Here is a 14,248-nt window from a genome sequence, read left to right as displayed (position 1 = left end):
CCCACCAGAAGGGGGGTGTGAGTAGAGGTTAACTTTACTAAGGTAAGTGCACTTTTACAAAGACTGACACCGCCACTATAATAAATCTGAGCGGGCTGTCCACCTCTCTCTCTTTCCACGCCATCCGTCCACAACCCTAATCAACCCCTCCCTGGGCCTTGCAGGGACCAGTAACATACACTCTCCCATTCTCCCTCCAGTCTACATAACAATGGCACCAGCAGTTACCCCGGAGACCAGCCTTTCATTGGCCGTGTGATAAAAAAGATGTATTCCCCCTCTCTTCTTAACACTTTTCCCTTTTTCCCTCTTTCCTGGAGCCGATGGATAAGCTGAACTCACGAGTAGAGCTGCCTAAGCCATCAGTGGCTCGCTCCCTCCTTTGCAGTACACAGCCTGGTTGAATACCAATGGAGTTGTGGGGGCAACGGGGAAAAAAACATTGTGAAGGCAACGCCCTGGTGCCCTCGTTCTAGTGGCTGATATGTTCTTCAGTTTGTGACCTCCTGGGTCGGGTCCTCTTGTTAAACTAGCTGGATGTTTCTTTTTTATTTCAAAAAAGATCTTCTCCTTTTCCTACTTGTTTTTCACTACATTTTTGCTTATCACCTAAAACAAATGGAAGCTTTGCACATGTATCTTTTTACACCTCTAAGATACGTCTGGCTTTGCTGTCCCTTGACAGAATAATGTATAACTGGGTATTCACATTTTCCTGTTGTTGCCTTTTTGCACTTTCAGTTTGGAGCGTTCCTGGGTTGGGACAAGCGAGCGAGTGGCGGGGAGGGTTAGCGTTTCAATAGGGAGCTCTCCTTACCTGCAGCCATCAGCAGGGTTGGGGAAGAATGGCTGCATCATGTTACCAACAGCCTCTCATCTAACCAGCCTGACACATTATAATTATGAACCCTGCACTCCACCTGGACAGACAACTGTACCATGTAATAACTGCTGTCCAGGGGGCCTCTGTGGAGCTGGGCTGGGGGAGAAGGCTAACTCAGACTGTCAGCTCTCCTTTCCCAAGCAGAGAGCACCACGGATGGAGATGGAGAACCGTACCCTTCCCGTGGAGGGTTGGGTGTCCAGTCCACCATACAGAGGTATAGGATTTCTCACCTATGTGCTCCAACTTTTTCCTGATTACCACATGAGACATTTGTGTGGTAAAGACAGTCCCAGTCTTTTACACCATGACACGCTAGCTATACACCGGGCTTCATTTGAAAACGCCACAGGGAAATATTCATAAAGATCCCTGAACATGGTACTTAGCTAATCTTCAGAAGTAGAGAGAGACGTCCAGAACAGACAGGATAGGGATATATAGAGGTGTGGGACACTTGTTCCTGTTAGACCCCACACTGACCCAGTGAGAGGAGCACAGAGCAGAGCCCTGGGGGGGGGACAAGTGTCTGACTGAGCACAGACAAAAGCCAGAGAAAGACCCCAATCCACTGCCTGAGCACAGTCACCCCCGAAAAGAGATGAGCAGGAAAAGGCAAGCGTAAATCACACCGACACACACACACACACAGAAGACACACTAATGGGGTGGAATCAGGAATGTACAGAGACAAAATAGAGACAGGGAGAAAAAGACGGAAAGACGGCTAGAAATCTTCAAAAGCACCGCACCCAGATGTACAAAAATATATGTAAACTCATTCAAGTTTTAAAGTTTTTTTTATTGTCAAGGAAAAACAGAAAAATAAACAGAGTATGAATGCACACGTGAATGCATATCTTCATAAAAATAAAGAAATCTTGAGGTATGATGCCAATAGGGTCAACTTGGATGACAAGTGTTTTGGAAGAGCTAATACACAACTGACAAAATATAGTAGTTAATTCACTTTTAAAGGAGGAGTTTCCTTCCATCAAAATGTATCCATACCGTACCACACATTAAACCATGAACTGGGTCTGACTAAGTAAACTGCATTACTACCCTTCAATGTAATGTAAAATAGACCAAGTATCACTCACTGTACATTGATTGCACTTTCAGACTTCATGGTGGATTTACAACACTAATAAAACAGGAGTAGTTATTCTGCAAGATAGTAGCACATTTTAATATACATGTTAAAGGTCGACTTTGGGCAAAAACACAAAAATAGCGGCTTTAAACTGTATAACTGATCAATGCACCATTATACTAGGTAATTTAATGCTTAAAAACACAAACACAATTTATGAATAAGATATTTGGCTACAGAAGGGTCATTTCTTACCGATCTCTACAGCTTCTTTCCAAACACAACTCCTGTGAAATGACATCAACACACTGGAGGAGTCACTGGCTAGCTAAAGTGGCTATCTTAGCTAACAAACTACGTCGGTCGCGGCATGCATGACCAGAATGACACTTCGACGAACCACCAAAGGTACACCCCATGTCTGTTTGAAAATTGACCGTTTTTTGTGCCATAAATCAACCCTTAAGACTCACTCACTCATGTCTTGAAACCATGTGATTGGGTTTAGTAAGACCAGAGGAAAGACAAAGCAATTTCCAGGTAAAGGTAGACTTGAAACAAAACAAGAGAGTATCTCATAACTCAACATTTGTTCATGTAATTCCTGCTTGTTTATGTCATCATTTTTGCATTGTCTCCTTCTGTTGACTAAAAGGCCTCCATCAGCTTTCCTTGGTGAAAACACTGCCGGTCTTCTGTTTCCAAGTGTTGTTCTTTGCACATCTAACCTGAAGGTCGGGTATTCATTGACAAGCCACTGAAACCATTGCAAAGGAGAAGCTTGCCTTGAGCTATTCTGCATTGGAATGAACTTGTCTTTACGACATCCAGATCTGTCCTCTACTGCTCTCTGTAACTGGTTAACTCACTGAAATTAGTTGAATTAATGATTATTAAATATAAATTTACACTCTCTGCTGATAATATGACAATCCTAAGCTTGCTAAAAACAACCTGTTTAAAATTGTTCTGCATACATTTAGTTAAAGTGAAAAGATCATTATTCAAAGAATGCATTCAGAAAGTAGTCATTATAGAAAACCCCACACATAAAACAATTTTAAGACTAAAAACTCTTCTAATTAGTTGAAATTTGGCAAATATCTCTCCATTGATCATCATAGTATTCCTTTCACTTCAGTTACAGATATTGTATATTGATATTAAATAGACACTAGTTTCAGAATTTCATCCAAATGCATCCACAGATCGTTAAAAGTCAGACATTCAGCATTTCAGTAGAAAATTCAGTACAGGACCGAAATTCCTGAAGTCTGATGCATACATTCCAGAGATCTTCACAACAAATAATAGTATTCCCTGTGAGGTGGATTCATATAAACCTTTATGAAATATTCAGCATGCTAAACCAACTATTCTTAAGCAGCTAAAACGTTGCATCACTGTCAGGTACAACACCTCAACTCATCATTAGCTGTTGGCCTTGCATCTCGAAACTGTCCATAACTTTCAAAGAGTACAGTCACTGTAAAGTCTTACTTTGTAATTTCATCTAATGCTAAAAAAAAATACATTTCTAAAATGTTGATTCCAATGTTCTGTTGCTCACCTTGTGCCTGGATGACAATTCCTCTATCATACGTCAACCTGCAATCCATTCAATACCACATATATATTCAGAATGTAAACAAAGACATATTGGTGGTTTTCCTGTCCTCAGACAGGAATATTTTGTTTCTCTGTGAGCGAAGTCTTATTGATAATGTCTATTATCCAATGTCATGGTCCCAACAGTAGGTTTGATATAGTTTTTGTCCAGTAATCGTTTGGAATACTGCAGTTCATTGTGGCATTTTTGCTCTGTAGGCATTAATGATGTCATCCATTATTGTACCAATTTCAAAAAACATCATCTAGAAATCTTAAACACATGCATGTGTAAAAGGTCCATTTAGTTCATGTGGTGCCTCTCTTTTTAAACAATAATCTAGTAGTGTCATCATCACAGTATAGTCAAAGAGTCTTGGAGGCCAAAGAATTGGAGAACATGTCTTTAGAGAAGATACTCTATCTTACTGCTGAGGTCACCGCCGAGGGAATCTCCCAGGTCAAAGAGCTGCTCCAGGTTGACTGTGGAGCTGCACAGGAAGTTGGTAGATCCCTGCTCCTCTTCCTCTGGCCAGGGGCTCTGCAGGAATGCTGTGGCCAGGAACGTCTCCTCAAAGTCTGCTCCGCTGCTCCTCTGGGTCTCCGCCAGCACGTGGCTGCTGTCTGCTGTCCCCGCGGGGGCCTCAAGGGGGCAGATGTGGGTCCCCCGCACCATCAGGTCCTCCTCCTGGGGGATGGGGCTCAGTGGACCCCCTCCGTCCAGACTCAGCTCCCCACTCAGTGCAGAATCCAGGAGGGCGTCCCAGTCAAAGTTCCCCTTCAGGGAGCCCAGTTCCCTATACTCCTCCAAAGACAGCAAAGGAGAGCTGGAGTGCCGGGGGACTTTGACCATGGCAGTCCTGGAGCCCAGTGGGTGTTTCCTCTTGTGTCCAGGGCCTCCCTTTCTTATGGGCCATGCCCCCAGCATGGTGCCTTCGGCCAGACAGGGGTCCCAGTTCTGGTCGGCTCCAGTGGCCTCTTCAAACTCTCTGAGGAGCTGCTGAGCCTCTGGATTGACACATAGCCCACTCTGGCTGCCTGTGGAGTTACAGAGGCCCCTGGGCAGGGGCTGGGGGTTGGCCCTAAGCCTGTTCTGCAGGGCAGGGTTGATCTGGACAGGGGGCATCCGCCTCTTCTTGTAGGCCCCGTTGAGGAGGCGCTCTGCGTACTGGGGATCAATCTTCCAGAAGCCCCCCTTCCCTGGCTCGTCCTTCTGCCGCGGAACCTTGATGAAACACTTGTTCAGAGACAGGTTGTGCCGGATGGAGTTCTGAAATAGCACATGAGGGGGACATGATTGACATGGCAGTACACATTCAGTCCTGCTCCATCAAATATATTAGCTTGTGTACCCTTGCATTCAGCCTTACCAGGTGCTCAACACTGCCCCCCCCCCCCCCCCCCCCCACAACTAGTGACCTGCTGACCTTTGTTAAATATTATCTGCCCCATGCACTGGCTTACAATAACAGAATGCTCAGGAAATTAGTATAACTTCTGGACCTGGGGAGTATGGCTAACGACTTAATTAATCATTTATCCAGCAAATTAAACTTTTTCCAGAGAATTTCTTCCCTTTGATGGGGAATCTGCACTTTTGATGCCATACTGCCCCTCCCCATACTCCTCCATTGCCTCTCGTTGCTCAAGCAGAAAACCTGGGAGCTATTTCTGAAAAATAATGTAAAACACACACACACTAAAATGTGTGTTGTGGGGGATGAAGTCTTCTTAAGCAAGATGCCCACTGCCAAGTAAGGGGAAGTCCAAGGCAGTATTTGCTACAATCTTTGTAAGTTACGGGAGTATTTGCTGCCGTCTTTGTACCATGAGAGCCCTTAATTCCCATAAACCATAGCTGCTAATGCTTGTTCAGAATGTGGCAGACGGCCCAGAGCTCTCAATATACAGAATTTGGAAAGAACTGTGCTCTTACTCGTTCCTGTTAAAGAAAAACCCAGCTGCATCTTGGCCCCACTCCAAAACACACAGAGCCCTCTGTCGCAGATGCTGAAGAGGACTCTCTCTCTCTCTGTCTCTCACTATCTGGCTGCTCGAGACATAGTCAAGTTACGAACGTGACAGAGAGCCTCTCACAGGACCTAGTCTAAAGGATCCTATTAAAGCCATTTTCACATTTTCAAGTGTGTGTGTGGGTGTGACTTTAGCAACATTTACCTGCCAGGTGGGGTCAGCATGGCGGAAGTAGCAGAAGTTGTCAGTGATCCACTTGTAGATGCAGGAGAGGGTGATCTTGGTCTTCTTGCTGGCCTGCATGGCCATACAGATGAGTGTGGCGTAGGAGTAAGGGGGTTTGATATGAGGGTTTGTCTTGTAGTCCACCTCATCGGGACAGTGACCATGGGCCACCAGGCTAGGAAGGGCTGACAGGGACTGCATCCTACAATAGGCTGCTGCTGTGGGCTTGCCTGGGGTGAGGGGCATGCCTATGGATGCAGGGTCACCAGCCAGAGGGGAAGCGGGAGCCTCAGAGCCCAGCTGCTGATGGCCAAAGAAGTGAGGCTGGTGGTGAGTGGAGAGAGGAGCCTGTTGAGGCCCATTGGCATTGAGAATAGAGAACTCCTGCAGCCACTGCAGGCTGGTCAAGCTGTCATCCAGGTTGTCAGAGCCCCCAGTGCTGCTGGAGCCTGCTGAGGCTGAGCTGTCGTCCAGGTCCAGCTCCTCAGAATGAGCAGCGGCAGTCACCACTTCCTCCTCCAGCCCCACCGAGCCCTCGGGCCAGGGGTCTGCACAGCTTAGAGACAGCATGGTCCTCCCTCCGCTCCGATGGCTAAAGCTCACCCCTATACCACCAGACAACAGCCTGACAAGGAGAAAATATACACCCGACATGAACAAAGCTGAAAAGGACAATGATAGCCCTATTTGAAAACAGAGCCCTTTGAGGCATGTCAGGGGGTAAATTGAAATAGTTTATCTCTGTGGTAATGGCACGTTCTATTCAGTGACTTGTAGGGAAACAAATTGTAGGAACAATAGCTGCATGTAGTTGAGATCTTTCAAATGTTGATATTTGATTAGAAACTGCTTAACAAAAGGAGTGCATGGGTTTGTAATCCCAGAATAAAGACTGTTATTAATGAAATGATGTGCGAAAGACCTGCAATGTTTATTCTTACTGGTTCCGATGTTGACTGTCTGGAGGTCATAGAACCTTTGTGAAAAGTGATAGGTAGGCTAGACTGCGCTCCTATCTACACATAATAGTTTATAGCCATTAAACGGGACTCTCCACAAAAAGGCTGAGACAAAGGCACTGTTATAAACTCATATATGTCGAGTGAATTTATGATAAACGACTCAACGTGATCAACTAGAGTAGGCTATAGACAAATTAATGAATTGTGCCAAATCAGATAACATTTGAGATTATTTAATTTAAGTGTTTCAATAATTTTTTTAAAATATGAAGATGCTTATAGCTAGCTGGTAATTTAACTTTACAACAAAGCCTTACAATAGTTACAATTAACAGCTTTGTATTTTTATGGCAAGATATCAATAATAATTTGCTACAATTTAATGATAACCTACTTCATTCTAATATGTTTTAATTTTAAAAATAAATATAATGTAAAAACATGACAAGCTTACCTTGATCTGATATACTGCTGAGAAAATACCTTACAATCCAAATGGCCAATTGATAAATTATTAATCTCGTTTTAGCCTTGAGGATTTGCACCTGTTGAAAAAAATACCTCAAGATGTCTTTGGCGCTCTGATGCGCGCTTGTTCAATTCAACGTCTCAAAAACAGGTCTTTATAACGGTGGCAGCGGCTAAGGATCTCTCCGGGGGCAGTTTAATACCTGGTGCAGGAGGTTTGTCCGGCAACCATAGAAACGGTACACCCATTGTAAACAGCTTCCCGTTCTTCTATTGGCTTGGTTGTTGCTATAGTGCTTCATTTTTAATCAGTCTCACTCAGGTTTGTTCGTCACGCAAGTAAATCCAGTCTTGTGCCCCAAAAGGGAGTTGGAAGGACATAGGTTTTTGTATTTTATTTATTTTTTACAAATCAGATTGATCTTTATCCCATCAGATGAGTTTAAATGGAAAATGGAAATGTACTAAATGTGTTGAATGGAACGGTTTTGACATGCAGCATAAATAGACATTATCTAAATGTTCAAGCAGATTGAGTTGGTATAATAATACAATATATATTTATATTCATTTGAGTAGGGTATTTAACTCAATACCTTGCAGACAATGGGGCTTTGCGACAACTTTTGGAAGTGAACTCTGGAAATAAAAAATCTGGGTTTTTTTTGTCTCAAAAAATTGTACATGAATTGTTCATCCTAAACTTTGCAGAGAAAGGCAATGAGGAGCAGAGAGTAAACTCTGAGTGGCATTGAAGATAAGACATTTTGGAGTGTTTGACCCAGTTCTGAGAAAGAGTTGTCAAAAAAAATGATAAACAAAAAAGCAGACATCCAGCTCTGGAGTGGGGACAGAACTCAAGAGATGAGGAAGCCTTTTTTTTGCTTTACAGTTGCTTTTGTCAAGAGTCTCAGGAAACCACTCAGCCACACTAATAGAGCGTCCAAAGGGGACAAACTTTTTGTTTCTCTTTTTTTCCTTTTCTGTCTTATTAACAAAAGTACATTCCTTCACAGATGCACACCCTCCTGGATGTCCAAAGAGTCCATCCAAGTTCCAAGACCCTATCGCAGGGGCGCTAATTCATTCAATCATAACCAGTTACGATTGTATAATCCTCCATCATCATAACTTGTTGCCGTCAAATGGTAATAATGACTACAAAAATGAATCAATCACAGATTAGAAATGATACCATACATGTAGCCTACACCAAGGGCAAAACTCTCATGTACCTAGCACTCTCTACCAAGTTTTGGGAGGGCAGACAAGGAAAAAACAAAAGACCAATCAGCGAGATCACTCCAGTCTGACAAAGAGAGAGAGAGAGAGAGAGTGATGGAAGATAGGATCAGGGCCAGTTCCCTGAGTACTTTCCTCTTAGTACCAGTCGGCCCTTTTTGCCACTCAACCGCGAAATCCACAGTCCATTGTTGGGCCCTGTAGGGCTGGTGTTCTGACCAGACCTGATTGTTCATGTCAGATTCTGAACCAGCCCCGGCCCTCCTCCTCTGCCCACCTTGAGGAGAAGTCAGAGGTCAGGATAGCGAGCAGCCAATCACAGTAATGCTGACAGGGAGATGAGTTGAGGTCTGTCTGGGAAATAGGGAAGGGGCAGAGATTAGACACCAATGAATTTGGCAGAGTCACAGCTGGACAAAGCTGGGGAATACCCAACAAACCTCAGCATAACTACAGTCTTTATTGCTATCATCAATCATCAGCTCAAACAAGATAAACTGTAACAAAAAGTGAATAATTGGGAAACTAAACCTGATGCATATGAGTTTAGTAAACAGCCACCTAAGGACATAGACACACAAAATAAATATGCATAGGCCACAGATTTTTTGAATTCATACAAGTTTTAGACATTTTCATTACTCAAACATGAACAACATCTGAGATATTGAATGTTTAATCCCCCTGTATAAGAATGACTTGCATCACATCACAAAATACATTTCTCTCCTCGAATTTTACTCAGGCAAACGTTAGGGTTTGTGACAATGCGTTTCCATTGACAGGAGATGGCGCTAGATCATAGAAAATTACAGTGTAGCTCTGTTCTCCAAAGAGAACCAACAGCCCATTTGAGATTTTTGAACAAATAGAAAATATCACATTTATTAAAAAGTTTGATGTACTTTCTTTAAATCCTCAAAATATTTATTTGTGTAGTGTAATAATTTGTGTTCTGAAAAAAAGTGTTCTCAACAAAATCAAAAAACAAAATACAGTGCCCTCGGAAAGTATTCAGAAGCCTTGACTTTTCCCCAAAAATGTTTTGTTACAGCTGTTTTCTAAAATGGATTAAATAAATAAAAACATCAGCATTATACACACAATACCCCATAATGACAAAGTGAAAAAGTTTTTTTATACATTTTTGCAAATGTATTAAATCTACAAAACAGAAATACCTTATCTACATAAGCATTCAGACCCTTTGCTATGAGAATCGAAATTGAGCTCAGGTGCATCCTGCTTCCATTGATCATCCTTGAGATGTTTCACCTTTGGTAAATTCAATTGATTAGACATGATTTGGAATGGCACACGCCTGTCTATACAAGGTCCCACAGTTGACAGTGCATGTCTGAGCAAAAACCAAGACATGAGGTCGAAGGAATTGTCCGTAGAACTCAGAGACAGGATTGTGTTGAGGTATAGATCTGGGGTAGGGTACCAAAAAATGTCTGCAGCATTGAAGGTCCCCAAGAACACAGTGGCCTCCATCATTCTTAAATCGGGGGAGAAGGACCTTGGTCAGGGAGGTGAACAAGAACCCAAAGCTCACTCTGACAGCGCTCTATTGTTCCTTTGTGCAGATGGGAGAACCTTCTAGAAGGACAAGCAGCACTCCACCAATCAGGCCTTTATGGTAGAGTGGCCAGACGGAATCCACTCCTCAGTAAAAGGCACGTGTCAGCCCGCTTGGAGTTTTCCAAAAGGCACCTAAAGACTCTCAGACAATGAGAAACAAGATTATCTGGTCTGATGAAACCAAGATTGAACTCTTTGTCCTGAATGCCAAGCGCCATGTCTGGAGGAAACCTGGCACCATTTATACGGTGAAGCATGGTGGTGGCAGCATCATGCTGTGGAGTTGTTTTTCAGCGACAGGGACTGGGAGTCTAATCAGGATCGAGGCAAAGATAAACAGAGCAAAGTACAGAGAGATCCATGATGAAAACCTACTCCAGAGCGCTCAGGACCTCAGACTTGGGCAAAGGTTTACTACCTTCCAACAGGACAACGACTCTATGCACACAGCCAAGACAACGCAAGAGTGGCTTCAGGACAAATCTCTGAATGTCCTTGAGTGGCTCAGCCAAAGCCCCGGACTTGAACCCGATCGAACATCTCTGGAGAGACCTGAAAATAGCTGTGCAGCAATGCTCCCCATCCAACCTGACAGAGCTTGACAGGATCTTCAGAGAAGAATGGGAGAAACTCCCCAAATACAGATGTGCCAAGCTTGTAGCGTTTTACCTAAGAAGATTCAATGCTGTAATCGTTGCCAAAGGTGCTTCAACAAAGTACCGAGTAAAGGGTAGAATACCTATGTAAATGTGATATTTCCGTATTTAAAAATAATAATAATTGACAAACAGTTCTGGGAAATGTTTTTTTAATCATTTTGGGGTATTGTGTGTAGATTGATGAGGGGGGAAAAACAATTTAATACATTTTAGAATAAGGCCATAACACAACACAATGTGGAAAAAGTAAAGGGGTCTGAATACTTTCCGAAGTTAATCTACTATAGTAGATTGACAAACTCTACCAGTCAAAAGTTTGGACACACCTACTCATTCAAGGGTTTTTCTTTATTTTTACTATTTTCTACATTGTAGAATAATAGTGGACATCAAAACTATGAAATTACACATATGGAATCATGTAGTAACCTAAAAAGTGTTAAACAAATCAAAATATATTTTATATTTGAGATTCTTCAAAGTAGCCACCCTTTGCCTTGATGACAGCTTTGCACACTCTTGGTATTTTCAACAAGCTTCATGAGGTAGTCACCTGGAATGCATTTATATTAACAGGTGTGCCAAAGTTAATTTGTGGAATTTCTTTCCTTCTTAATGTGTTTGAGCCAATCAGTTGTGTTATGACAAGGTAGGGGTGGTATACAGAAGATAGCCCTATTTGGTAAAAGACCAAGTCCAAATTATGGCAAGAACAGCTCAAATAAGAAAAGCGAAATGACAGTCCATCATTACTTTAAGACATGAAGGCCATTCAATCCAGAAAATGTCTAGAACTTTGAAAGTTTCTTCAAGTGCAGTCGCAAAAACCATCAAGCGTTATGATGAAACTGGCTCTCATGAGGACCGCCACATGAAAGAAAGATCCAGAGTTACCTCTGCTGCAGAGGATAAGTTCATTAGAGTTACCAACCTCAGAAATTGCAGCCCAAATAAATGCTTCAAGTAACAGACACATCTCAACATCAGCTGTTCAGTGGAGACTGCATGAATCAGGCCAGGTGAACAGACGATCTCCGCATGTGTTGTTCCCACCATGAAGCATGGAGGAGGAGTTGTGATGGTGTGGGGGTGCTTTGGTGGTGACACTGTGATTTATTTAGAATTGTAGAATTCAAGGCACACTTAACCAGCATGGCTACCACAGCATTCTGCAGCAATACGCCATCCTATCTGGTTTGCTCTTAGTGGGACTATCATTTGTTTTCAACACATCTCCAGGATGTGTAAGGGCTATTTGAACAAGAAGAAGAGTGATGGAGTGCTGCATCAGATGACCTGGCCTCCACAATCACCCGACCTCATCCCAATTGAGATTGTTTAGGATGAGTTGGACCGCAGAGTGAAGGAAAAGCAGCCAATAAGTGCTCAGCATATGTGGGAACTCCTTCAAGACTGTTAGATAAGCATTCCAGGTGAAGCTGGTTGAGATAATTGGGCTCCTGAATGGCGCAGTGGTCTAAGATACTGCATCTCTCTTCGAACCAGGCAGTACCTGGTTCGAATCCAGGCTGCATCTGGCCTGGCCCAGCGTTGTCCGGGGTAGGCCGTCATTGTAAATTAGATTTTTTTCATAACTGACTTGACTAGTTAAATAAAGGTTACACATAATGTCAAGAGTGTGCAAAGCTGTCATCAAGGCAAACAGTGGCTGCTTTGAAGAATATAAAATATATGTTTTGGTTACTACATTATTCCATATGTGTTATTTCATATTTTTGATGTCTTCCCTATTATTCTACAATGTAGAAAAGAGTAAAAATAAAGAAAAACCCTTGAATGAGTAGGTGTGGCCAAACTTTTGACTGGTACTGTATATATATTTATCAAAACCCCTGCCACAGAGTTTATTCAGTGTTTCCAGTGGGCCCCAAAGCTATTGTGAAGGGGCTTTTCCAGGAAACCCTGGCCGTGTGCTACTTACACACTGAACCAGCATTCATAGCTCTGACAGAGACCCAAAAGGAAGATGGTGACTGACTCGTGAGTCACAGACTCAGGTTGGTGGGGGGGAACCAAGATGGAGCTCAACACGTGGGCAAGAAAACAAGCAAGTATCCCTGAGTATCTCTGAAAACAAAGTCCACTCTGTCAAGATCATATTGTATGCTTTATCTTGGCCAGGTCGCAGTTGCAAATGAGAACTTGTTCTCAACTAGCCTACCTGGTTAAATAAAGGTGGAAAAATTTTTTTTTAAATAAAAATAAATAAAATTAAACATTGACCAATGAAAGTATGGCTCCACCCCCTTTACTCTGTGTTTTGGGAGAGCCTACGGTCCTGGTATCTGAAAGCAGATGGTGATCTGCATGAGACAATAACAATTTAGGTTATGTCTCCCTGCAGTGTGAGTAATACAGTTATACAGAATATGTATCACCCAGTAAAGCAAGGGCATTTGTCCAGATAAGCTTTAAGGGGACAAAATAACGCAGCATAAGAACAGATAAGGTGGCCATTCAGCAGTAACCTACTTTTCAGTATTTTGAACTGACTGACCTCTCACATGAGCTTCAGATAATTTGGTCTGACCATTTAAAGCAAAGTGTCAAGTATAGAGCTATTTTGTGTGGATCAATGTTATATGCTGCCCATTTTGAGAGGAAATGTGTTGGGTTTTTATCCCAAAAAAAGAGAAACCATGGGTAACCTTGAACGCTTGATGGTCACAGTGTATGTATGACATTGTTTCATTGAAAATTAAATAACAGAGTGCCTTTCACTTTCTGGTTGTGTAATGTCAAAATGGCAGCGTTGTCCTTATGTCCTTATCTTCTGTATGTTTGTTTCAAGTTTTAACAAAAAAAGTCCCATGATTTTCTAGTGTAATGATTTATTTGCTGAAGCAAATTACCTATTAAAATAACCCCCTCTCAGTGTGTTGCAGAATGAACAGAATAAGTCATTTGTTGAAAGTCATCACGATAAACACCCAACTGATGCTCATAACTGACCAACAAAAATCTCATAAATTATTTCCTTGAATAGTTCATTAGATCATTCTGGAACATGAGGTCACTATTCCCAGAGCTATCTTTCCATCGGAAAGAACATGTTTCCAAAGCTTTATTCCAAATGCTATTATCTCCAATACATCTCCAATAATTAGTAAAGTGAATTTACTCATCAGTTTCAAAATAAATGGGCCAAAATGCATGTAATTTGTAATTTGCTATGCAGAAAAAAAGTCAGAAAGAATAGAGGAAAGGTGAGATTTGAGATCCTCTGGGAACCTTTGGGGACCCCTATAAATTAACATATTGTCATAATCGACTGTTTGAAGAGTTGTGTGTGTGTAGTCTCCAATCCATTATTAATAGACACCATCAAATTCACATTATCCAGGTAACACCCACCTACAATACATAATAGATAGTCTTCTCTGTCACGCTTTCACCTTTAATATACTGTATACCTACACCTCAGCTGAATTATTCAGTCTTGCAGGGAGGGAGCTTGACATCCCACTGCCTAGTGAATAGTACTCAGAGATAATCACAGAGAATAACACACGGAACGTGTTTGGGC

The 14,248-nt window shown here is 42.3% G+C and overlaps 1 protein-coding gene across 1 annotated transcript; it reads right to left on the bottom strand.

Moving 5' to 3' along the window:
- Window positions 1–1,664: 1,664 nt before the first annotated feature.
- On the bottom strand, window positions 1,665–7,440 carry LOC110538982 (forkhead box protein J1-A). Its single transcript, XM_036938632.2, has 3 exons — window positions 7,203–7,440; window positions 5,766–6,411; window positions 1,665–4,857 (listed from the first exon to the last, which is right to left on the bottom strand). Exons 2-3 carry the CDS (start codon window positions 6,354–6,356, stop codon window positions 3,994–3,996), a joined length of 1,455 nt encoding a protein of 484 aa, XP_036794527.2. The 5' UTR covers window positions 6,357–6,411; window positions 7,203–7,440; the 3' UTR covers window positions 1,665–3,993.
- Between the last annotated feature and the right edge of the window lie 6,808 nt (window positions 7,441–14,248).

This window comes from Oncorhynchus mykiss, chromosome 12 (assembly GCF_057628025.1).
Source record: "Oncorhynchus mykiss isolate SJ-2025 chromosome 12, ASM5762802v1, whole genome shotgun sequence".
Lineage (NCBI taxonomy): Eukaryota > Metazoa > Chordata > Actinopteri > Salmoniformes > Salmonidae > Oncorhynchus > Oncorhynchus mykiss.
Note: the sequence above shows the minus strand (reverse complement) of the source record. Positions and strands in the feature narration are given on the sequence as shown.

Coding starts and splice junctions, on each gene's coding strand:
- LOC110538982 (XM_036938632.2), bottom strand. CDS start 6,356: ATGCTGTCTCTAAGCTGTGCAGACCCCTGGCCCGAGGGCTCGGTGGGG. Junction 4,858..5,765: donor ATGCTGACCCCACCTGGCAG/GTAAATGTTGCT, acceptor GTGCTATTTCAG/AACTCCATCCGGCACAACCT.